Source organism: Tursiops truncatus, chromosome 14, assembly GCF_011762595.2.
Source record: "Tursiops truncatus isolate mTurTru1 chromosome 14, mTurTru1.mat.Y, whole genome shotgun sequence".
NCBI lineage: Eukaryota > Metazoa > Chordata > Mammalia > Artiodactyla > Delphinidae > Tursiops > Tursiops truncatus.
This window is the reverse complement of record NC_047047.1, coordinates 8,741,065-8,763,954: the sequence shown is the minus strand read 5'-3', so window position 1 is coordinate 8,763,954 and position 22,890 is coordinate 8,741,065. Positions and strand designations below refer to the sequence as shown.

At 55.8% G+C, this 22,890-nt stretch overlaps 3 protein-coding genes across 10 annotated transcripts in view; 1 reads left to right on the top strand and 2 right to left on the bottom strand.

Moving 5' to 3' along the window:
- CNNM3 (cyclin and CBS domain divalent metal cation transport mediator 3) overlaps positions 1–9,591 on the top strand; it is a 25,113-nt gene extending 15,522 nt beyond the window's left edge. The window contains exons 3-9 of one of the 8 annotated variants that reach the window (XR_004521763.2): positions 350–499; positions 797–966; positions 1,170–1,266; positions 1,625–1,758; positions 2,110–2,248; positions 5,044–5,143; positions 5,638–5,764. Coding sequence is in view for 6 of the 8 variants with exons in the window: in XM_033838428.2 (XP_033694319.1) it covers positions 350–499; positions 797–966; positions 1,170–1,266; positions 1,625–1,758; positions 2,078–2,248; positions 5,638–5,997 (1,082 nt within the window). In the remaining 2 variants the exon portion in view is untranslated. The other 7 variants (XR_004521764.2, XM_073791079.1, XM_073791078.1 and 4 more) reach the window with 7 other exon arrangements.
- On the bottom strand, positions 9,568–18,233 carry ANKRD23 (ankyrin repeat domain 23). The gene is given in 13 exon segments (XM_033838679.2): positions 9,568–11,143; positions 11,216–11,317; positions 11,459–11,520; positions 11,523–11,550; positions 11,642–11,746; positions 11,836–11,934; positions 12,183–12,308; positions 13,462–13,521; positions 13,523–13,591; positions 13,791–13,894; positions 16,649–16,792; positions 17,846–18,071; positions 18,216–18,233. Coding segments are annotated over 13 exon segments (1,770 nt in total). The 3' UTR covers positions 9,568–10,516.
- Positions 17,356–22,890, bottom strand: ANKRD39 (ankyrin repeat domain 39). Its single transcript, XM_004314457.4, has 4 exons — positions 22,728–22,890; positions 21,574–21,677; positions 21,034–21,237; positions 17,356–18,588 (listed from the first exon to the last, which is right to left on the bottom strand). Exons 1-4 carry the CDS (start codon positions 22,825–22,827, stop codon positions 18,445–18,447), a joined length of 552 nt encoding a protein of 183 aa, XP_004314505.1. The 5' UTR covers positions 22,828–22,890; the 3' UTR covers positions 17,356–18,444.

Sequence of the window (22,890 nt, the reverse complement as noted above, 5' to 3'; positions counted from 1 at the left end):
GCACCAGTAATCCTCGAACGTGTGCTTTCTAGCGAGGGGCCTGTTGTTTTACATAAGCTGTCTGCCATCGTATCGGCATTATCTTCTCCCAGCTCCGAGGAGGGAGCAGGCCTCTCTGCTACTTCTCGGGACATCGCTGGAATGCAAGCTGCCACCCCTCTGACCAGGCACCAGATCACTGCCTGGGTGGAGTGGCCGCCAGGTGCTGTCAAGACAGCAGTGCCCTGATGCTGTCCCCCCACAGGAGCCCCGAGGCCTTGGGGGGAGGGAGAGGCAACGTGCCCCTTGGTCCAGTCATGTTGATGGAGGGCTGCTGGAGCCTAAGCAGGCCCTCTTCTCCCCGCCCCAGGAGACACCGTGGTGAAGAAGAAGCCTGTGTCTCTGAGCGCCCCTCTCAGGCAGAAAGAGGAATTCTCCCTGTTCAAGGTGTCTGACGATGACTATAAAGTGAAAATCTCGCCTCAGCTGCTCTTGGCCACCCAGCGCTTCCTTTCCCGAGGTGAGGGTGAGGGTGGGCCTCGTCCCTGCTCACCGGCCAGTGGAGCAGGAGACCCCCCCCACCCCATTCCCAGTAAGCAGGAGGGTGTCCAGGAGAACTTTGGCGACTCTCTCTGCCGCCCTGTCATTAGCTCGGGTCACTTGAAGGCGGCTCCTCTGTGGGTGGCGGAGAGCTGAGGCCGGGTGGGTGTTGTGGGAGGCTGGGGGAGCCGAGGCATGCAGCGGGAGGCGGGCGGGTACACGGGCTGCGCTGGGCCCGGTGGACACTGTCCCCGCACCTGTTTCCCCTGTGGGGCAGAGGTGGATGTATTCAGCCCGCTGCGAATCTCCGAGAAGGTCCTGCTGCACCTGCTGAAGCATCCCAGCGTCAACCAGGAAGTGAGGTTTGACGAGAGCGACCGCCTGGCCGCCCACCACTACCTGTACCAGCGCAGCCAGCCGGTGGACTATTTCATCCTCATCCTGCAGGTACCTGCGAGCCCGGCCTGGAGCCCGCTGCTTGCTTAGGAAGTGGGGAGGGTCTGAGAAGAGGAAGGAAGATCCAGATGCACCCGCCCTGGATAAGTGGGGTCGGTGCTCTCTCCTTGTGCTCTTTGCTGGCAGGGAGGATAACCTGTCCACCTCTTTCTTTCCCTGTCCCTCTCTCCTCCCCCTCTTCCCCGACCTCCCAGGGCAGGGTTGAGGTGGAGATCGGGAAAGAGGGCTTGAAGTTCGAGAATGGGGCCTTCACCTACTATGGAGTGTCCGCCCTGACGGCGCCGTCCTCGGGTAAGCTGCAGCCGTCCCAGAGCTGGAGGCAGGGGTCGGCGGCGGGATGGGCATTGCCGAGGCTCTCCAGTGCCCCGCGTCCGGCCTGTCCTTCCTGCAGATCCCGCGCCTCCTGCAAGGCAGTCTGCCTTGGGGCGTGCTGGCCCTCTCATCTGCGGGCTGCATGGGGGTGGGGCAGCATTTCTTCGGGGCTCATCTTTGTTGCTCTCCCCACCCCTGCACAGCTTTTCCCAGGAGGAGCATGTTGGCCATCCTTTTCAGAGCCCCTGGCTGTACTCCCTCACCAGGGTGATTTGTGGGGTGGATCTCAGAGGCTGGGTGGGGCTGGCCTGCTCCGTCACCCACTATCCTCTCATAGTTCACCAGTCCCCGGTGTCCTCGCTCCAGTCCATCCGCCACGACCCGCTGCCCGAGCCCGCCGAAGGCACCCGCTTGTCTGCATACTGTCCTGACTACACCGTGAGGGCCCTCTCTGACCTGCAGCTCATCAAGGTGACCGTCTGGGCTGCTCACTGGTGCTGGCTTTTAACCAGCTTTGCGTCCCCGAGGGCTAGACCAGCTGGTCACACATTTGAATGGATTAAGAATAAATTCTGATTGAGTCTATCTGAGACTTCCAGAGCAAGACCTTGTACTTGCTGTGAAGGGTGGATGGCCTGGCCCCTCTGTCTGCTGGTGGGCCTAAGCGCCCAGCTTCCTTGGAGATGTTAACAACGCTTCCGCCCCGCACCCCCCCACCCCCCAACCCTGGTTTGGGGGCTTGAGGGCAGGAGGGAGGGGTGTGGCCCCTCACCTCCCCTTCTCCGTCCAGCTGCACGAGTTGCAACGCTTCCTGTGCCCCAGGTCACGCGGCTGCAGTACCTCAATGCACTCCTGGCCACCCGAGCCCAGGCCGTGCCGCAGTCCCCTGAGAACGCGGACCTCCAGGCCGTCCCAGGCAGCCAGACCCGGCTCCTTGGTGACAAGACAGCCGCAGCCACAGGTGAGCCCCGTGCGGCTGCATCCTGCGGCGTTGACCCCAGGGCGAGCGTGCCCTTTGCCGTCCTGGCTGCACACACAGACCTGCTCTCTCTGCCCTCGCCCTGCCCTACATTTGTTCTTTTTCCCTTTTGTCTCCCCGTTCTTTTCTCTCTCCCTTCTTGTGTGTTTTTTTTTTTTAAGAAGATGTTGGGGGTAGGAGTTTATTAATTTACTTATTTATTTTTGCTGTGTTGGGTCTTCGTTTCTATGCGAGGGCTTTCTCTAGTTGTGGCAAGTGGGGGCCACTCTTCATCGCGGTGCGCGGGCCTCTCACTATCGCGGCCTCTCTTGTTGCGGAGCACAGGCTCCAGACGCGCAGGCTCAGTAGTTGTGGCTCACGGGCCTAGTTGCTCCGCGGCATGTGGGATCCTCCCAGACCAGGGCTCGAACCCGTGTCCCCCGCATTAGCAGGCAGATTCTCAACCCCTGCGCCACCAGGGAAGCCCCCTTCTTGTGTTTTTAATAACTCGTCACTGCTGAGCTATAGGTCAGCTGACATTCTGAGTAGGAGCACGTAAGTCAGCATTTTCTCTCCAGGGCCTGTAGGGTGGGTTGATTTGATTAGAGAATACAGTTGACCCTTGAACAACAGCAGGTTAGGGGCGCCAACCCTCTGCGCAGTCAAAAATCTGTGTATAACGTGGTCGGTCCTCTGTATTTGTGGTTCTACGTCCGCAGATTCAACCAGCTACAGCCTGTGTGGTGCCGGAGTATTTACTATTGAAAAGTAATCCGCATATAAGTGGACCCACGCAGTTCAAACCTGAGGTGTTCAAGGGTTAACCGTAGTTGCTAAGTGGGAGTATGGTCACGTTCAGGGGCTGTATTGGGTCATTTGGGGTTAGGGTTAGGTCACCTAGAAAGTGAAGATTTGGGTCACCAGTGGGCCTGGCTCTGAAGGTAGGTGGCTGGTGGACACCATCCCCAAAACCCAGAAGAGCACCTCCTGTGGCGTTCGGTCCCATCCAGGCATTCCACTGGGAGCAGGAAGAAACAGACTTTGCAGAGTGGGATGGGAAACCCCACCCTCAGAGTGTAAGGAGGGAAAATAAAAAAGGAGCCTGTGAAGGGTGGGCTTTGGGTGGGAGTGGTAAAACACATCAGGGAACTTTCTTGTCCTTGTTATTCAAGAAGGTACTTTTATGCTGACCGAGCTCCTAGGTTGGGGTCTGAGGTCCTCCGGGGCTTGGCGGGGCTTGGGAGAGGCCGTGGAAGGAACTGCAGGGGCTTGACTGCCTGTGCTCCATCCCCCTTACCCTGCAGTGGGGACTCCGAGCTCTTAACTGAACACTTCCCATGCCAAGCACTGTGCTAAGTGCTCTCCTCGTCCTGACTCATCTAAGAAAACTTCCCTGAAGTTTTGAGAGGTGGTAGCTGTCATGCCCATCTTACAGGTGAAGAGTCGGAGGCCGGGAGAGATGGGCACTCTGGCTTCGATGCACCTTGGTTACCGGACTCACGTTTGAGAAGGGAAACGTGTTTTTATAATGGAAAGGTGCTTCCTGAGCTGCGTCGGTGGCTCCACTCCTGCGAGCCCCATCTGTGGTGCTGGTGAAGGACCCTGGGGGGTTGAGTTGGGTCCTGGATCCGGGCCTGGTCGCGGTCCTTTTGGAATGAACGGACCCTTCGTTCGCCTCTTAGGGCGGAGCCCGCGCCTCTGTTTACCCGCTGTGACGGTCTTTTATTTTGCGAGGCACCCCTCACACAGAGGTTCGCACCATCAGGTTCGCACCATCAGGTTAGACCCGGGTCTCAAAGGCCAGGACGTTTTTGTGTTTCAAAGTGTGAGCCTTTTGGCTTGGGTTTCCTCCATCTGCTACTCTGACTGCACAGGTTGTGTATGAGGTACAAACTTAAATCTAAGAATCCTGGTTTTTCCTTTCGTTTCATCTTTTATCACATACCCAGAGGTTTTTTAATCCTTTTGTGGCTTCAGTGGCTCGTGAGGCAGTCCTCTGAGAGCATCGTTTTTGGTGGCTCATGGGTCATTTCCTCTTTGTAACGGATTACCAAGCAGCCCCTGTTCTGTAGTCGTGATGTTGGTGATTTGCCCCCAAGTGTGCGGCCTGACATTGGCCCTGGGCGGCCCTCAGGGTCTTGCACTTTATCTCTGTTAACCTGTTGCTTCGCTGCCCGGGGAGCTCAGTGTTGCTACACGTGTTGGACGCGTCCCCGGGGCGCTGCTGAAACGGTGCAGGTCAGAGCCATCCTCTGGGTGACTGGCTCTAGCTTCCTCAGCAGAGAAGTGTCTGAAATGCTTGGAAAGCACGATGATCTTGAGCTGCCTTCAGCCGGGTCGGCAAATGGCGTGAGGGCCAAATCTGCCTGTTCTCGGAACGTTTTACGGGAGGTGCCCATCTGCTGAGGGATTGTACTCGGCTGCAGGTGGAGTTGCCTCGTTGCCCCCGAGGCCTGCAAAGCCTAAGAAGACTGGCCCTTTACAGAGACACCTTCCGGAGCCCTGGTCCGCCGCTTCACATTCGGAAAACCCCCTCCACATCGATCAGTCCCAGAGCGGGATTCCCAGGGAGAGTCCGAGCTTGACACCGGGCCTCCTGGGCCGCTCTCGCCCCCGCGGCCCTGACTCTGCGGTGCTGCCCGTGCTGCCCAAGCTGCCCGAGCGGAGCGGTTCTGCCGGAGCAGCTCCATAGCTGGTCTTCTCTCTCTCTCCCTCCCTCTCCCTCTCCCCTCCCCCTCCCTCCCCTCCCTCTCTCCCTCCCCTCCCCCTTCCTCTCCCTTTCCCTCTCCTCTCTCTAGCTTTCCCAGTAGGCCTTTCCCTCTTTGGCACATTTGGAAACTGCAGTTGATAATTGACTGTGGACTAGTGAGCATTTTTTGTTTTAAGACAACACGCAAGGTAAATGTCTTGCCTTTTACTTTACCTTTTCTTTGCTTTCCTTTGCCAGCCTGTTAGCTGCTGGGGGCCATGCAGACCTCTCCCCCCAGGTGGGGGGCACTGCTTCCTGTCCCTTGTTGCTACTTCTCATTTTTCTGGAGGGCAGAGGGACCATGAAATGCCTGCTCAGCCTTGGAAACAAAAGCTCCCTCCCAGCGCCTGCTGTGTTGTCTGGGCAGCCGCCTCCTGCCTGGCCTTATGGCCTCGGCCTCCCACCGGCAGAAGCCCTGCCTGTCAGTGATGGCATCCGTCCCGGCAGTGGTTTTCTCTCACGAGGCTGAGCATTTTCCTAGCTAAACGCTCCCAGCTCTGCCTCGATGTCTCCCGAGGAGGCCTGAGGCTCCTCGGCCCCCCGCCCCCCTGCCCCTTCCCGTCCTAAAGAGGACTGAACACCTGGGGTCAGGGGACCCGCTGCCTGTTCGGGCTCCGATGCCGATTTTCCCTCTCCCCTCTAGGGTCCAGCCACAGCAGACCCGGCCTCCCGGCGGAGGAGAGCCCTGGGCGGAACCCGGGAGTTTAACCGCTTGGCAGGCAGCCCCAGGTCTGGGGAACGGACAATCACGTGGGGAACTGGAGCGAGCCAAGGAGCGGCTTCCTGCCAGCCTGTCCGCATCCCCTGCAGGCCACGTTTTAGATGGCCCTCGTGGACGCGGGTCCTGGCTGCCCTCAGAACCAGAGGCTGGTGCCAGGAGCCTCAGCAGGTCCTGCCCCCCTTTAGGAGATGGGGGTCCGCCGGGGCCAGCCCTCCAGGCCTGCTTCCGAACGGAATGAAAGGAACAGTGCCACCTCCAGTCGCTGTGCCAGCCTCCCTGTGACAGTGCAGTGTGTTTATACCTCTTCTGGCCAAGCCACCACGTGAGTGCACGGTTACCGCTTCTCTGTGGCCGTGACCTGTTCTCTCTCTGCTTTTAATCTGCCAGCCTCCTGCTGCTGGCAGCACCAGTGTGGGCTGGGGGTTCACATCCGTGGCCTTGGCCACCGTGACCTTTCAGGCTTCCCTTACGATGCCATGCTTCAGAGCACGTGCCCAGCCTGTCCCATGTGCCAAACCTGGAAACAAGCCTGTCACACCAGCCCCGCTCCCTCCTGTGCAGGTGGCTTTCTCACGCTGGCCCTGCGGGGCTGAGGAACCTCTTCCTCCTGCCACTCCTCAGCCTGCCTGGCTCAGTCGCCACTAACAGTATTGTCATTTCCTGTGTTTTAAGAAGAGGTCACACGTGGGAGGAAGGGACTGCTCTGCTGCACCTAAGCCTTTGTCGTGGGGTTCCGGGGAGGGCAGCCCGCGGCCCCCCTGGGGGCACCGTGTGGCTGTCAGGTGCGTGGAGGGTGGCCAGGGCGGCCAGGGCTGGTTGTGAACCAGGTAGAACCCTCTCCGTCCTTTGGAAAAAAGAACATGACATCGGAGTTTTTCTTAGATCTCTGAAACATTTCAAGCTCTTTGCCATTTTCCTTTTCTAGCTCTGGGGTTTTAGAGAAGCGGGAACGAGAAGGTATTTGTCTCGCCTTCTGGTTCACCTAAAGTCACCTTCCACAGTGCTTCAGCTGCGCAGAAACCAGGGCATCACGGGGACCAAGGATGGGGAGGGGGCAGGATTTCTGGAACCTTTCCCAAAGGTATTTGGGTCCTTACCCAGGATCAGTGGGAATGAAGGCCAAAAAACAGTGGCATGCTCACTGAGAGACTTTTCTCAAGGAATTCTCTCCAGGAGCAAACCCAGGTGGGAAGTAGATACTTTAAAATTCTCTCTCTCCAGAACAGTGGTTCTTAACTTTGGCTGCACATTGGAAATCACCTGGCAAATTAAAAATACTGATACCTGGGGCCCATCCCCCAGGGATTCTGATTTAACCAGTCCAGGCATCAGGATTTTATTCTTTAAAATTATTTTGGGTTCACAGATCATATACCCTTCACACCCGCTTCCCTGAATATCTCACATAACCTTGGTGTATTTATCGAAACTAAAAAATTAACATGGGTACAAAACTATTAAGTAAATTACAGACTTGGATTTTTATCAGATTTTCCATCATGTCCCTTTTCTGTTGCAGGATCCAATCCAGGACACCAAGTTGCATTTAGAGCTATTGCTTTTTTTTTTTCCTAAGTAACTTGTTACTTTGAAATAATTAACAGATTCATAGGAAGTTGCAAAGATAGAGGTCCCACGTACCCTTCACCCAGTTTTCCTCAATGATTACATCTTACATAGTTACAATGCAGTATCAAGACCAGGAATCTGACACTGGTGCCATGTGGGCATATAGTTCTATAGCATCTTATCACATGTAGATTTGTGTAACCACCACTGCAATCTAGATACAGAACTGTTCTTCCCTAGGATCTCCCTCCAACAGACCCTTTATTAGAGCCCCCCCACCCCCTCTGGCCACTATCCCTAATTCCTGGCAACCACTAATCTGTCCATCATCTCTATAATTTTGTCATTTCAAGAATGTTGTATAAATGGGGTCTTACAGTATGTAACCATTGGGACTGGCTTTTTTCACTCAGCATAATGTTCTGGAATCTCCTCCAGGCTGTTGCACGTGTCAATGGCTCATTCCTTTTTGATGGCTGTGTGGTGTTCCATCATATACTCACTGTCCTGTCTAAGGACATCTGGGTGGTTTCCAGTTTTTGGCTATTCCAAATAAAGCTGCTATGAACATTCATTACAGGTTCTTGTGTAAACATTGGTTTTCTTTTCTCTTAGCTAAATGTCTAGGAGTGCAATTGCCAGGTCGTATGGTTACTGCATATTTAAGTTTTAAAAGAGACTGCCAGACTTTTTCAGAGCGCCTGTACAGCCGTACGTTCCCACCAGCAATGTGGGAGTATTTTTCCACATCCGCTCCAGGATTTGGTATTGTCACTATTTTCTATTTCAGCCACTCTGGTAGGTGTGTAGTGCTATCTCATTGTGGGTTTTATTTGCATTTCCATAGTGGCTAATGTATATTTTTTCATGTGCTTGTTTCACCTTGTGAAATGTCTGTTCATGTCTTTTGCCCATTTTCTAATTAGATTGTTGTTTTTACTGCTGAGTTTTGAGAATTCTTTATATATTCTAAATACTAGGCTTTATTGGGTTTTTGGTTTGCAGATATTTTTTCCCTCATCTGTAGCTTATTTTTTCATCCTCTTAACAGGATTCTTTTGCAGAGCGAAAGTTTAAAATTTTGGTGAATTACAACTTACTGATTTTCTTTTATGGACTATGCTTTTGGTGTCATGTCTAAGAATTATTTAGTCCTTGGTTGTGAAGATTGTCTTTTTTCTAAAATTTTACAGTTTTAATTTGTATGTAAGTTCGTGATCCATTTCGTTTCTTTTAAAAAATTTTTTTTGCCTATAGACGTCCAGTTCTTTCAGCACCATTTGTTGTAAAGCGTATCTTTCCTCCGTTGAGTAACTTTTGCATCTTTTGGCATATTTGCTGTGTCTATTTCTGGGTTGTCTGTTCTGTTCCTTTGACCGATGCGTCTGTCTCTTCACTGGTACCACACTGTCTTGATTATTATAGCAATTTAATAGGTCCTGAAATCAAGTGGACTGATCTCTCCCACTTTGTTCTTTTCCAGAGTTGTTTTAGTTTTAAATTTTAGAATAATCTTGTCTACATATACAAAGAAAAATCTTGTTGGGATTTTGGTAGGAACTGTGTTAAACCTGTGTATCAGTTTGGGTGGAACTGACATCTTTACTCAGCTGCATCTTTCAGTCCATGTGTACGTGTCCATTTATTCAAATCTTTGGTGTCATTCATCAGCGTTTTGTAGTTTTCAGCATACAGGTCCTTAGATGTTTTATTAGATTTACCCCTAAGTGGGTTTTCTTTTTAGCAATTACAAATGGTACTGTGTGTTTTAGTATTCAGATTCATTGTTAGCATGTAGAAAAAAGGTTTGCGTATGTTTATCTTGTATCCTGAGATCTTGCCGGAACTTCCTTATTGTAGGTGGGGTTTTTTTGTTTGTTTTTTTTTTTTGGCTGCGATGCGTGGCATGCGGGATTCTTAGTTCCCCGACCAGGGGTCAACCCTGTGCTCCACCCCCGCACACCCCCAGCCCCCCCGCAGTGGAAGTGCGGAGTCTTAACTACTAGGCCGCCGGGATCTCCTACATAGACAAGCATGTTATCTGTATGATAATGCTGATATCCGGGTCCAAACCTAGGGATTCTGATTTAATCCATCTGGACATCAGGATTTTTAAAATCTTCCCTCTTGATTCTAAGAGGCAGTCTAGGCTGAGAAGCCCTAGACCACCCTGCCTACCTGCTCTGCCCCTGGGGACCTGTCTTGCTGTCAGGCCGGCATGGTTATCAGGCTTGAGTTTCTGAGGAACTGGCCCCTCTCAGCCCAGAAAAAACAACCAGGCCGTGATGGATAATCAACCAGTTTTAATGAACAAAAAATACTGATACGTATAAAAAGGTATTTTTGTCTGTCAGTCACTTAAGTGTCCCCATTATTTCCTAGATGGGAAGTGTCCTGTCCATGGACTTGAACGCCTGTTTCTCCCATGGCCCTAGCGTCTGGGTGCACGGGGCTCTGTCAGGACCGGGCAGGAGGTGCCCATGTGAGGGGAGGGCGTGTGGCCCCTGTTGGGAGCTCTTGTCGGCTTTTTCACAGAATAGAAATTGCCTTGTCCTTGGCCTGAGAAGGCCACCAGTTAGACTAGAAATAACTGCTGCAAAACGGCTATCAACCCAGGTTCCTTATGTGAGGGAGGCTGACCTTCATCCTGGAGCCCAGCCCTCTGCCTGTGGTTCTCAGTTTAGGGCGGAGCTGTTCTCAGATGCACCTTCTGGCGTGTAAGGACCCTGCTCGCCAGCAGTACAGCAGACAGGTCTGCACCAACGCAGTGTGACCGGGAAAGGACAGTGGGGGGGGGGGGGAAGCTTTAGGGGAGCGTGTGGAGGTGGGGCGTCGGGCCACCCCCAGTCGGTGGAGGAGGGAAAGGAGCAGCTGAGCTCAGAGCCCTCCACGTCCTGCCTCCGAGGGTTGGGGTGAAGCAGCACGGCCGCGGCTGCAGGGGCCAGGTGAGAGCGCGCACTCTAGTACCAGGGCCGGGGTGACGTCAGCGCCGGAGGCAGAGCAGGGTTACAGGCCACCACGCCGAAAGTTGAGTGGGCCGCAAGCAATCCCCAGCACCCAGGCGCGTCCCCCTGCGAGGGGAGCCACCAGATGGCCAGCCAGAGGGCAGCGGCAGGCCTGTCCGAAGCCTTCGACAGAGGGCACAAGGTTTCCCTAAAACATTAGCTCCAGCTCGCCGGTCTTGGGGCTTCTGAGGCAAGCAGGCTGGGGCTGGCCTTCTGTGCAGGGGTGCTCAAAGCCATCCAGCAGCCCCCTCCAGACGGCCAGGCACGGAGGCCCCTGGAGAAACCTGCACCCAAGGGCATCTGCTGCTGGCCATGCACCGAGTCACCACCTGGTGGCAGGAGCGCCCTGATGGAGGGCAGAGCCTAGCCACCTCCTGGACCGGGGACCAGTGGGCACCAAGGAGCCCTGGCACCGGCCCCAGGGAGCTCGAGGCTGTTCCCGTGCTGCTCTGCCCTGGGCCCCCACGCTCCTCCACTGCCCCTCGTCTGGACCCACTTTGTTTCCTGCACCCGCCTGCCACCCCCGGGTCCTCTGCGTCAGCCCCCAGCTCGCGCCCTGGTGGGGACTGGCTCAGCCTGGGACAGGAAGCCGGGGAGGCTGGTCTGACATGGCTGTCTGGAGGCGAGGAATCAGCCCTGAGCGGGGAGTCGTGACCGTGACCGAGGGAGGAGCAGGCGGGTGAGACACGTGAGTGGCACGGGGGCGGAGATGACGGGATGGAATGGTGGCTGCGAGTGGCCCTGAGGATCGGCTGTTGTCGGCACCGGGTATGGGGGTGCACCACGTGGGCCTGAAGTGCTTCCCAGATGCGCGACTGCCAGTCCTGGGCCAGCTACACTGGGGTCACTGAAGCCTGGGCACGAGGATGCCGGGTGAGTCCCCGCTCTCCTCCCCGGAGCGGCCCGCCCCGCGTGCTCGCTTGCACTCACCGCATTCTCACGCCCAGCCCGGCCCCGGAGAGCAGCAGCACCTTCAGGGCTCTGCAGTGGCCGGGCTGCACTGCCTCGTGTAGAGCCGTGTCCCCTTCCTGTCGAGGTGGGGGCGGCGTCCTCCTACCTTCGCTTCCCAGGGTGGGTCAGGTCAGCAGCTACTGTCGCTGAGCTCAGGCTGCCTTAGTCGTGGCCCCCAGGGGTGGAGCCGCCCCAGCCCGGGACAACCAGACGCCTACCTTGTCCTGTGCGTCAGCGCAGGCCCTGCAGGTGACGAGGTGCTGCAGGCAGTCGCGGTGTGCACGGCCATGTGCAGGGGCGTGCCCCAGATCTAAGGGAGCAGTGAGGCTCAGTGTCATTCCAAGCTGGCAAGGCCGTGTCCCAACCCCAGGAAGAGCATCGGGCCGCCCTGCAGCCTGTGCCCTCCCCTGGTCCCGGGCATTGACCCGGGCACCCCGGTTAAGCAGCTGTTTGAGGATGTCCAGGTGCCCTCCGCGGCAGGCCCAGAACACAGGGGTCCTGTCCGGCTGCAAAACAAAAGCACCAAAGTAACCCTGACCTGCAGAGATGCCAGGCGGGGGGTCTGCCGTGGGGATGGCCCTTCCCTGGTTCTCACCAAGTCCCGAGCGTCCACGGTGGCACCCGCCTCCAGCAGCTTGTTCACGAGCTGGCTGTGACCCTTCGGACAGGTCCAGTGCCAGGCCGTGCGGTGGAGCTGGCGTGCTGCGGACGGGAGTTAGCTGCAGGGAGCGCAGCCACCCCCGGAGGTCCCACCCGCAACCCCATTCCCAGAGCTGGTGCCCTGAACAGAGCTGCTTACTCCCCCGTCGTGTGAAGGGCCTCTCCCTCCAGACTCAGGAGGCATCATGGGACCCATGCCCCATAAAACAGAAAAGCCCTGCAGTTTCCTAGGCTCTGACTGGACCACACTGAAGGCCGCATGCCTGCACCCACCCTCGCTACCTTGTCGTGGGCACTGGGGTCCCCTCCATCTGTCAGGTACTTGTCAGTCAGGGCCTCCTGGTTCTCAGCAGCTGCCTGCAGGAATTTCTCCAGGTCCACGGGCTCCAGCTGGGCCAGGGGCTGTGGCTGGATAAGTTCAAGGACGAGATCCACTCACTCCCCACACTAGGCCTCTGGGACACGGCCTTACCAGTCTAGCCAAGTGGTTCCAAATAGCTGGCGGAGGACCAGCGCACTGTTGGCTTATACAAACAGTAGATTTAAACACTTGCCCCCAGGACCTCCCTGATGGCGCAGTGGTTAAGAACCCGCCTGCTAATGCAGGGGACATGGGTTCGAGCCCTGGTCCGGTAAGATCCCACATGCCGTCGATCAACTACCTGTGCGCCACAACTACTGAGCCTGCGCTCTAGAGCCCGCGAGCCACAACCACTGAGCCCACGTGCCACAACTACTGAAGCCTGTGCACCTAGAGCCCGTGCTCCGCAACAAGAGAAGCCACCGCAATGAGAAGCCCGCGCATGGCAATGAAGAGTAGCCCCCGCTCGCCGCAACTAAAGAAAGCCTGCACGCGGCAATGAAGACTTAACGCAGCCAAAAATACATTAATTATAAAACAACAACAACAAAAAAACTTGCCCCCAGAAGATTCTGACTGAATAGGTATGGGGCAGGGTTACGGATTGACTTGTGTTCCGCCCCCCTGCACAGGTTCATATTGTTGTAGTCCTCACCCCAGTACCTCAGTACATGACCTTATTTGGAAATGGGGTCATTGTAGCTGTAATCGGTTAAGATGCCGTCATACTGGAGTAGGGTGGGCCCTGGTACAATACGAGTGGTGTCCTTATTGAGAAGGGACAGACCTTTGGACACAGGCACGCAGGCAAGGAGAAGGCCACGTGAGCTCAGAGGCAGAGATCGGGGCGATGAGGCCACAAGCCAAGGAACACCACCAACCCCAGAAGCTGGGGAGAGGTGTGGACGGATCCGCCCCCAGAGCCTCAGAAGAAATCAACCCTGCCTGCCGACTCCTTGATCTTGGACTTCCAGCCTCTGAAACGACCATAAATAGCTGTTGTTTAAGCCCCCAGTTTGGGGTACTTGGTTCTGGCAGCAGCTGTGGAAAACGCCAGGGGCGGAGGGCCCCCTGGTGCGGGCTGTGCAGCTGCGCAGCGGCAGTGTCACTCCTCCCCAGGCCTCCCACAGGGACGGGGGGCTCCTGCTCAGGCACTCCAGCCCTGGTGTGGCACTCCCACGCACCCACCTTCCCGCTCACCTTGACCTCAGGCTCGGGTGCCCTGGCGGGGACTCTGCGTTTCAGTCGCTTTCCTCTCTTGTCTTCGAACCAACGTTTCCAGGTCAGCCAGGCTCTCCAAGTTAGCTCTGGGACTGCTGAATCTTTCATGCTGGGGCAGAAAGCAGGCAGAAACAGGACCACGCCAGCCATTGGCTGCTGGCCACGGCAACCCTGGGGCAGCTCTTGGTGGTTCTAACCCTCGTCTTCCCAGCCGCAGGAGAAGCGCCGCGCCCAGGCTGTCAGACCCTGAGCCCCGGGCTCGCAGCCCCCCTGCTCCACCCCCGTGCCCCCTGCCCCCCGCCACTCACTCTCCTCTCCTCGTCCAGTTCCTGCCTCTCCCGGGCCTCGGCCTCCAGGATCAGACACTCCGTGTCCACGTCCCAATTCGTTCCTTTCGACTCTCTCCACTTACCTATAGGAACAGAAAAAAAATCAGAAAAATTAGGAGGAGCCCTTATAGAAAACACAACTGTGCCAGACAGGGGAGTCCTGCCAGGAGCTGACGTACAGAGATTAGCGATCTGGATGTGGATCTGAGAGCTGGCCTGACCCCTCTCAAAGCTCCATGGCAGAGCGAGCCCCGCTGGCTCCCTGACCCCCGTGCTTGTCGCTGGCTCTCACCACCTGCAGCAGCGCCCGAGGCCCGGGGGCTGACTGCTGCTCACTCTGTCCTGTCAGCAGGAACCCTGCGGCCTGGGCCTGACGCCGCATCTATTTATGCAGCTGGGCTGTGTCCAGGTGAGCTCAGGGCCTCCCTCGTGGGTTGTTGTCCTTACATTCCTACCCGATCACACCACACTGCCACCTGACCCCAAGCCCGGGGGGACAGAGGAGATGCCTCCCGGATAAAATTCTGAATTCCTACGTTCAAATTTTGGCTCTTCATGAAGCTATGTTTCTTCATAATAAAATGGGGTAAAACTAGCACTTACCTCTTGGAGCTATAAAAATGAAATGACTACCGGTGCTGTGCTTAGGGCAGAACCCACCAAACAATGGTCCATTCTTTTCTTCCTCCCCTGGCCCCCAGCCCCGTGATTCAGCGCTAGGGAGCCCTGAGGAATAAGCACGTTGAGGGGAGAGAAAAGGCTGGAATGATACGATGGCAGAGCCTAGGGCTTCTAGCCACGTAGAACCTACATTCCATTCCCTTCTAAAGCAAACTCAGGCAGCCTAACACTTCCTGGGCCCTGCAACCCGCCTCCCAGCAGCGGCTGTCCTGGGCTGCGGCCAGCAGGGCCCTGGCCCGCAGTGGGGCTTGTGGGGCAAAGTGACACCCTGAGCCTCGCTACCCTCCATGCCCCATCCCTCACAACAGACGTCCCAGAGTGTCACTGGTGTGCCTGCTTCTCTCGCTGCCCAGGGAACTCGAGCGCCCTCCTCCTTGTCCCCAGCCAAGGCAGCCAGACCCTCCAGACCATTTCCCCAGCAAAGACCATCAACGCAACTGAGCTCAGCCAGCACCCAGCCACACTTGTGTCTTCCGGGGTGACCTGCCGCTTCCCGTTCCTCTTTGGCCAACACAGTCCAGGGCAAAACCCACTACACTCAAGGATTTTCTCGTCTACCATCGCCAGACGCCTTTCTCACCGTGTCTCTCTCTTGCTCCTTGGCCCCTCACCACCTCACACGAGAACTAGGCAGACAGGCCGGAAAAGTACTACAGGTTTCTACTCCCAAAACCTCCTCAGGCACCAGAAAGGAGCTGCCCGGCCTCCGCGTTCTGCTGAGACGGTCTGGGGGTGCCCAGACCACTGCCCGGCCTCCGCTGCACGTCCTCACCAACTGCTGGATGCTGACGAAGTCCATGGCCCCTCCCCTGCTCGTCACGCCCCCAGTGAGAAGAGCCTAGCAGCTCAGCCCTTTTATAGGAGAGCTGTCGGGGGCCGGGGGGCGGGGGCAGGGCAGAGGCTCGGGCCCCCGCCAGGCAACTCCGTGGCTCCGTAACACCCACCAAAGTACCGGTGTGAGCACACAGCCCACTGCGGGCGCGGGAGAAAGAGCTGTTTTGAGCTGAGTCAGTTGCATCCTCAGACACCCCCCATCCTGCACCTGTGCCATCCCCCCCCCGCACCTACTCAGAAGTGATTCAACCAATAAACACACATCCTGGGCGCTGGGCCACCAGCCCAGGTTCCGGGGGAAACGGCTCCCATTCTCCTAAGTGCAGATGCCCTGGAGAAAAAGAAGTGAGCCGCCACGTTGCTGTAGGTCTGGCTGCCTGAGACCCTGGGAGACGCGGCCCAACTGCCGCGGCAAAAAGACTCCTAGAGAGGACCCCTAAAGCACAGACGCAAGGGGCCGACCTCTGCCTCGAGACGCTTCCCGGCTGCTACAGGAGGAGACCGAGGGACTTCCCAACCCCCGGCCAGTTGCCAGGCCGCCTGGGCTGCTCTTGGTGGTGGTTTCCTTCCCCAGACACCCACCCTGCTCCCTCACCACTGTGACAGTCAAGGTCGACGATTAAGCTAGGCCACCATCAGGAGCCAAGCCCAGCCCGTCATCAGCCCCTCATGCCTCTTGAAGAGCCTCCCACGGCCGACACGCACGTCCCCCACCAGGGACCTGGTGGTGGACCTGGGCACGGAGACGCCCTTCGCCAGGAAGGTGGGGTTCAGATCCGCTGCAGGTCCAAGTACGAACGTTAACCACTAATCCAGTTGCAAAGCAATCAGTCTGCAGCTACCAAAGCCAAACTTCCTAATTCTCCCTCAGACACCAAGCACGACTTCCACCCAGCTGTGCCTTGAATTCTGCCTTGACCTTTGAAGGGCAATCTGATTGCTCGTGTCACTCGGATCCTGGAGTCTTATTCACTAGCTCTCAGATTTCCTGGAGCAACATGAGCAGGGATGACCAGGACGAGCCAGCGCGAGGGAGAACCGTGGATCCAGGGCGGCCCAGGGCCCCACCACAGCTAGCTTCTTGGTGACTGCTTCCAAGCCCAGCGGCCACGGCTCACGGGCCCAGCCGCTCCGCGGCACGCGGGACCCTCCCGGACCGGGGCACGAACCCACGTCCCCTGCATCGGCAGGTGGACCCTCAACCACTGCGCCACCGGGGAAGCCCGAGCCCCGAGCTTTTGAGAGAAACCCCATCCTTATGCTCCAGGGTGTTTCTGTCAAAGGTGATTCTTGCCGGTGGTCCTGAGGAGGGAAACGGTTACCTGGAGGAGAGTGAGGGGAAACCGACGAGAACAAGCAGGACTTCAGCTCTGGACTCCACTGCCTGCCACACAGACTCCTCTCCTCCAACGTTCGAGGGCGGGGGCACCGACAGGCTGCATCAGAAATTCTCAGCAGAAGACTTCCTGGTATTCACATGAAACTAATTGGTAGTAACTTAATACTGGTATAACTTATCAAAGAAAAAACGTACTCCTGGTAAAAACTCCAAACAGCAAATGAAGCTCAGGACACCCTTGGTTAAGTACTCTTGCCGTGGAGCCCGGGGAAGCCATGGGTACAGTTTAACACACAGCTTCCTCACGCTCCTCCTGTGTGTTGTGTGTACGCACCTACATGTTTCTCCATACTTTACGTCATCACGACTCAGCACTCTCCACATTAGCATACGCTGCACTCAAAGTGCTAGAACCTCGCCGTCCCCCTGCTGCAAACACCTAGGTTATCTCTGCATTTTTTTTTTTTTTTTTTTACGTTACACCCCATGCTCCAATCCAAATTTTTGAAAATGCCTCTGTAAATAAACATCTTTGGGGACTTCCCTGGCGGTCCAGTGGTTAGGACTCAGCGCTTCCACTGCAGGGGGCATGGGTTCGATCCTTGGTCGGGGAACGAAGATCCCGCAAACCGCTCAGTGAGGCAAAAAAAAAAAAAACCCCAAAAGCAAACATCTTTGTGCACACAGATGAATATTTCTCTAGGGACCTACAGAGAAATCAATGTATTGGCCCCGTTCAATTAAATTTTAATAGATATTGCCAAACTGCCGTCCACACCGGCGGTAACCAATTTCCATGAACAGATAAAAACAAACACAGTTAAGACAAGGAACAGCATCAAAGAGAAAAGAAAAAAGAGATATAATTATGTACATATATACATAACAAAGGATCAATATCCAGCATACAGAACTAACTCCTATGAATCGAAAAAGAGAACAATTTTAGATGGACAAAGGGTACGGACAGGAAGGTCACAGAAGACAGGCGTTCAACCTCACCAGCAATTAGCGATGCAACCGAACAGCAGCACTGTGTAGTCTATCAGACGGTTGAAATGAATGAAATTACTATAAACACAAGTGCTGGTCAGGTTCTGGAGAGGTGGGAGCTCCCATACACTGCCCACACGGTGCCGGGCACCCTCCCCAGCACTCCCCAGATATTCACTCGTCTCACCCCCATGTGGACTCTGAGGCAGCCCCACTGTAGTCACTTCCACCTTAAGAGATGAGGACGCAGGGGACTTCCCTGGCGGTCCAGTGGTTAAGACTGTGCTTCCACTGCAGGGGGCACGGGTTTGATCCCTGGTCAGGGGAATTAAGATCCTGCGTGCCGCGAGGCAAAAAAAGAAAATGAGGATGCCGGACAGATGGGTAAAGTGACTTGTACCAAGGTCACTTGGCTAGAAAGCAGCTGTTCATTTGTCACATATTCCACAGTTTCTTCTCATGCTTACATACTTTTGTATCTTCAGATTCGGGTCTTTGCTCGAAATTTATTCTTGTGCGTGGGATGAGGTAAGGATATAACTTTATTTTTTCCAAACGGAGAGATGTTTCCACATGAACTAATTTAGAATACGGTCACCTGTCCAGGCTGGAGTACTGGCAGCCCCACCAAGTCGCCACCCTTGCTTCCCCAGTGGCCAGAATGGGGCTCTTCCAGGGTCCTCCAGCCTCAGGATCCCACCCTGCGGCTCAGGCGCTGACTGAGGCGGGGGCTTGGAGGGCTAGTCCGTGTACCCCACACGCAGCCCGTGACAGGAGCGAGGAGACTCAGCTGGCCAGCAGGTCCCGCAGGTCGCTGTTGCAGGGCAGCAGGTCACAGGCGAGTCGTGCCTTCCGGTCCCGGATGGCCTTCAGGGCTGGGCTGTGTTGCAAGAGGAGGGAGCAAATGTCCACGTGACCCTTCTCGGCGGCCTGTGGGGAGAGAGGCCCGGATCAAAAGCCGTACCCCACTGGGCCCTGTTCTTTCTTGCTCCACTTCTGGGGCCCTTTTAGTCCGAGAAAAGGTCTCATGGAAATGGAGGCGCTGGCCGTCTGAGCCGGTTTCCCCTAACCCCTGCCAAACTGCAGTGACGTGCTGCAGGGTGGCGGGGCACCCTGGTGCCACTTGGGCAGTCAGCTTCAGCTTTTCTTCCTTGTGTCCTCTGCTCAGTGGCCATGCTTCTTTGCCCAGGCCTGCACATTAAGAACAAGGACAGAACCTTGGATCTCTAAGCACCTTTACAAACATTCCGATTGTCTATAGGGTGCTGGGTGCCGTGGGCACAAGACACATCAGACACGGCCCCTGCCCTCTGGGAACTTTCAGATGAGCGGAGAGAAACAGGCCCAGTACCCAGCTTTCTCCTCGTCCCCTCGGAGATCAACGATCCCAATCTGGATGTCAATTTCTAACCTACATCCTCCAAAAGAGAAGTGTTAAGTGATTTACATAGATTATCTTACTTAACTTTTATAATAACCATCAGAGGTAGGAAGTATCATTATTTCCATTTTATAGACGAAAAAACTGAGGCTTATAAAAGTTGAGTAACTCGCCCTAGGTCACAGAGCTAATGCGGCAGCATGGGGAATTCTAAGCCAGGTCTGTCTGACCTCAAAGTCTGAACTCTCAATAGCTATGTTGTATCACCATATTCCCTACTCCTCCCAAGAGACAAAGGGCTACGGGGGCTCCTGAAAGGTATCAAAGTTAATGTTAGTACCAAACACCATCTCAAATTCGAATCTAAATCTTTATTCAGCATAAATATTATCTTGATGAGTACAGACCTGGGATTCCCTATTTTACTGCTTCAACTCAGGCAATAGCGTGTTGTGAGCAGTTGTAAGATGAATTCCAAATAATTTCTGGCAAAAGGAAGTGCCAATGTTTGCAGAAGGAAGCAAGGGAGGGAGGCAAGTAAGCTGGAAGGAAGGGACGATTCACATTCCTCACACACATGCATTCCCTCAATTTCTCGAGAATGCCGCAAGTGCGGGTGACACCAGCTAGGTCCATCCATGGCAGTGTCCTGCCTATCAACACCCATCATGAGAGCCGTGGCAGTGAAACACTCAAGCCAACACCAGTTTAGACCACTGAGAAACGAGCAACCCGCCTTTCCAACCAGCAAGGGTCTCAAAACGAAACAACCCCCAGCTGCTCACTCAGCACCTGAGCTCAGTGCTGAGGCCACGGCAGGAAACAGGACCAATCCCAGCTGCCTCCAGTGAGACGGAGCTCACACAGGGAATTTCAAGGGGGAGAAGAGTCAGAAGTGGAGCACAGAGTGCTTCCGGGCATCCAGGTGCAAGAGCTGTCCTCCTCTGAGGAAACGGGAAGGCTCTCTGAGGGCGCGATGTAGAAGCTGCAAGCCAGAAGGAAGGACAGACGCTAGTCAGAGGGAAAAGGGTGATGTGAGGCATCCGGATGGGGAGAGATGTGCTCTATGGCCTGCAAGTGATAGAGAAGCAGGTTCAAGAAACTGAAGACGACTAGCGGGGCAAGGGCAAGCTGGCAGGTAGGCAGGGGCTGACCCCAGAGGGCCTGTACAGCAGCGTAAGGACTTGGTAAAAGCAAGCCTCCGAAGGACTCGAAGGCGTGGCGTGGTCAGAAGTGCTTTTTAAACCATCACTCTGGGAGAAGATCAGTGGGGCTAAGGGAGGAACAGGTTTGCACACATAGGCCGTAAGTATGTGTCAACTGCGTCTCAAAGATGCACGAGAAATCGGTAAAAGCGGATGCCTTAAGGGAGGGAAGGGAAGACTAAGGGACCAGGGGTGGGGGGCGGGGGGGGGGAGGCGGGGCGGGGAGGGAAACTTGTGTCCACGGTAGACATTCTGTACTCCTCAAACCGTTCACAGCGGGTAGGTGTTTCTAGTCAGAAAACATTTAATTAAATGATCACTCCGATCACAGCGTGGAAAGCAGACTAGAGGGATAGGCAAGAGTGGGTGCAAGTTTCAGAAAACTCCGTGGAAAAGCATTGAGGACACATCATTAAGGGGAAGAAAAAGAAAATGACGCCATACGTTTAGTTCTAATTTATGTGCGCAGGAGACATGCTGGAAAATTATACGTTAATCCTAAAGTGACGAGAGGTGAGCACCGAGGTTACAAACGATTTCAATTTTCTACTTTATGCTTTTCCGTTTTCCCCATGTTTTCTACAGTGAACGCATTATAACTTTTACTTTTTTATTTTTGGCCACGCCTTGTGGGATCTTAGTTCCCCAACCAGCGACTGAACCTGGGCCCAGAGCAGTGAAAGCGCGGAGTCCTAACCACTGGACGGCCAGGGAAGTCCCATATTATAACTTTTCTAATGAGAGAAGACAGGTTCTTGCAACCTGTGAAACTTCCAAGAGGGGACCCACCTTGTGCAGACTGGTCATGCCGTCGTCGTCCACCAGCCTGGGATTGGAGCCGTGCGACAGCAGGAGCCGGGCGATGTCCGTGTGCCCACAGTAGCTGGCCCGGTGCAGAGCGGTGGCTCCCCCGTGGGTCTGGGCATCACACTTGGCCCCGCTCTCCAGCAGGAACTGGCACACGGCATAGTGCCCGTTGCGGCTGGCATAGTGCTGTGGGGAACAGAGCCGGGGTCAGGGGGCAGAACCGCGGCGGGGGGTGCCCCCTCCAGCACCTGGGTGACCAGGGTGAGCCTTCATTCCTAGCTTCAGTTGCCGCCACTGTAAACTGGGGATAATAACCATTCCTACCTCGCAGAATCCTTATGAGAACGAAGTTAAATAACTAATGCAAAGCACTTATGCTAATTAAAAAAACCCAGGTTCACGCGATGCTTAAACAGAAACCCTGCTGGGAGAGGAGGAAGGGTGGGAGAAGAGAAAATGCAAACATCATCCCCTCCTCACCCCCAGAGAGCAGGAAGCCGGTGAGGCTCATCCCCAGCTCACCAGAGCCGTGTAGCCGGCGGAGTCGGGCTGGCTGGGGTCCGCTGCCTTCTGAATTAAATACTTCACTCGGCCCAGGTCCCCGTTCAGGGCTGCAGACCAGATTCCTGCAGAAGGACAACCCGAGCACTGAATAACACTGAATGACTGGGGGCTTCCAGCGCTCCCTTTGCCTCCTGACCTGTTTTCTCATCTATAAAATGGAAATTCATGGGTTCAACAAATATTAACACGAGCACCTCCTCTGTGTCAAGGACTGTGCTGGGTGCTGGCGACATCGCTGGGAGCAAGACAGACAAGGGGCTTGTCTAACCAGGACAGGAGACTGGGCAGACACAGTCACCCTTCTTCCCACTGCAAACACACCAGTGTTGGATAAAGTACTGTTTAAGATGTTTGAATATACAGTCACAGTCAAAAGGAAGAACAGGACATTGCCAGGTGCCAGCGCAAAGTGAAAACCACAGCCAAAGTTGTGAACAGTCACCCCATCTGCGGAATCCCGAGAGTCCTCAGAACCGTCCCACAACTCAGGGGGCTTTGGCTGGAACGCCTGAGCGAGCAGCGTCTGGAGCAAAGTCGGCCGTGCGCACGGTGAGAAACCAGACAGAGCCAGGCTCTGTGCACAGAGCCGCGGGTGGCGAGTGCAGCAGCAAGGATAGTCTGGGGCAAAAGAGTTACCCCGCTGAGCCCACAGGTAGGGATGACATCGCCTGCCTCGAGGCCATCTCTGTCGTATCTCACGCCTGCAGTGCCCACACGCAGCCCCCCTGGTCTGAAGCTCCATCCTCTCGGGGTGGGTGCAATACCCTGGCTGCAGGCTCTGCTGCTCAGGAGCAGACCCGGGAGCAGGGCTGGGTGTCCTAGGGTCGCACCAGGTGAGGAGCCGAGCCCAGCCGCACCACTGGGGAAAGTTCCTGAAACCAAAGCCTGTTTCCCGACCTGCACGCGAGCCGGTGTTTCTAATGCCGAGCTCCCGCCGGGTCCCTGGCGGGCTCTCACTACGCGGGAGCGGTGAGCCCACCGCCCGCCAACGCTCCGACTAGGTCCCCAGGCTGCCTCCCCCTCGGGGCCCCGGTTTTCGGCCACCTCCTCTGCCCTGGGGGCCTGGGGACGCCGGAAGGCGCCGGGCCGGTAGGGCCGCGCACCCGCCTCACCCCTCTCGAAGTCCATCTCGTCCAGCGTCTGCTGCACGCCGGGAGCCGCGCTGGGCCGGGAACAGCAAGGGCCTTCGGCGCAGGGCCGCGGCACCGCCATGTCGCCCTCCGCGCCCTCCCACCCGCTGGCGGGCGCGGCCGCGGGTAAGGTCACGGGCACGGG

Coding starts and splice junctions, on each gene's coding strand:
- ANKRD39 (XM_004314457.4), bottom strand. CDS start 22,827: ATGGCGGTGCCGCGGCCCTGCGCCGAAGGCCCTTGCTGTTCCCGGCCC. Junction 21,238..21,573: donor CCGCCGGCTACACGGCTCTG/GTGAGCTGGGGA, acceptor TGTTCCCCACAG/CACTATGCCAGCCGCAACGG. Junction 18,589..21,033: donor GCATGACCAGTCTGCACAAG/GTGGGTCCCCTC, acceptor CTCTCCCCACAG/GCCGCCGAGAAGGGTCACGT.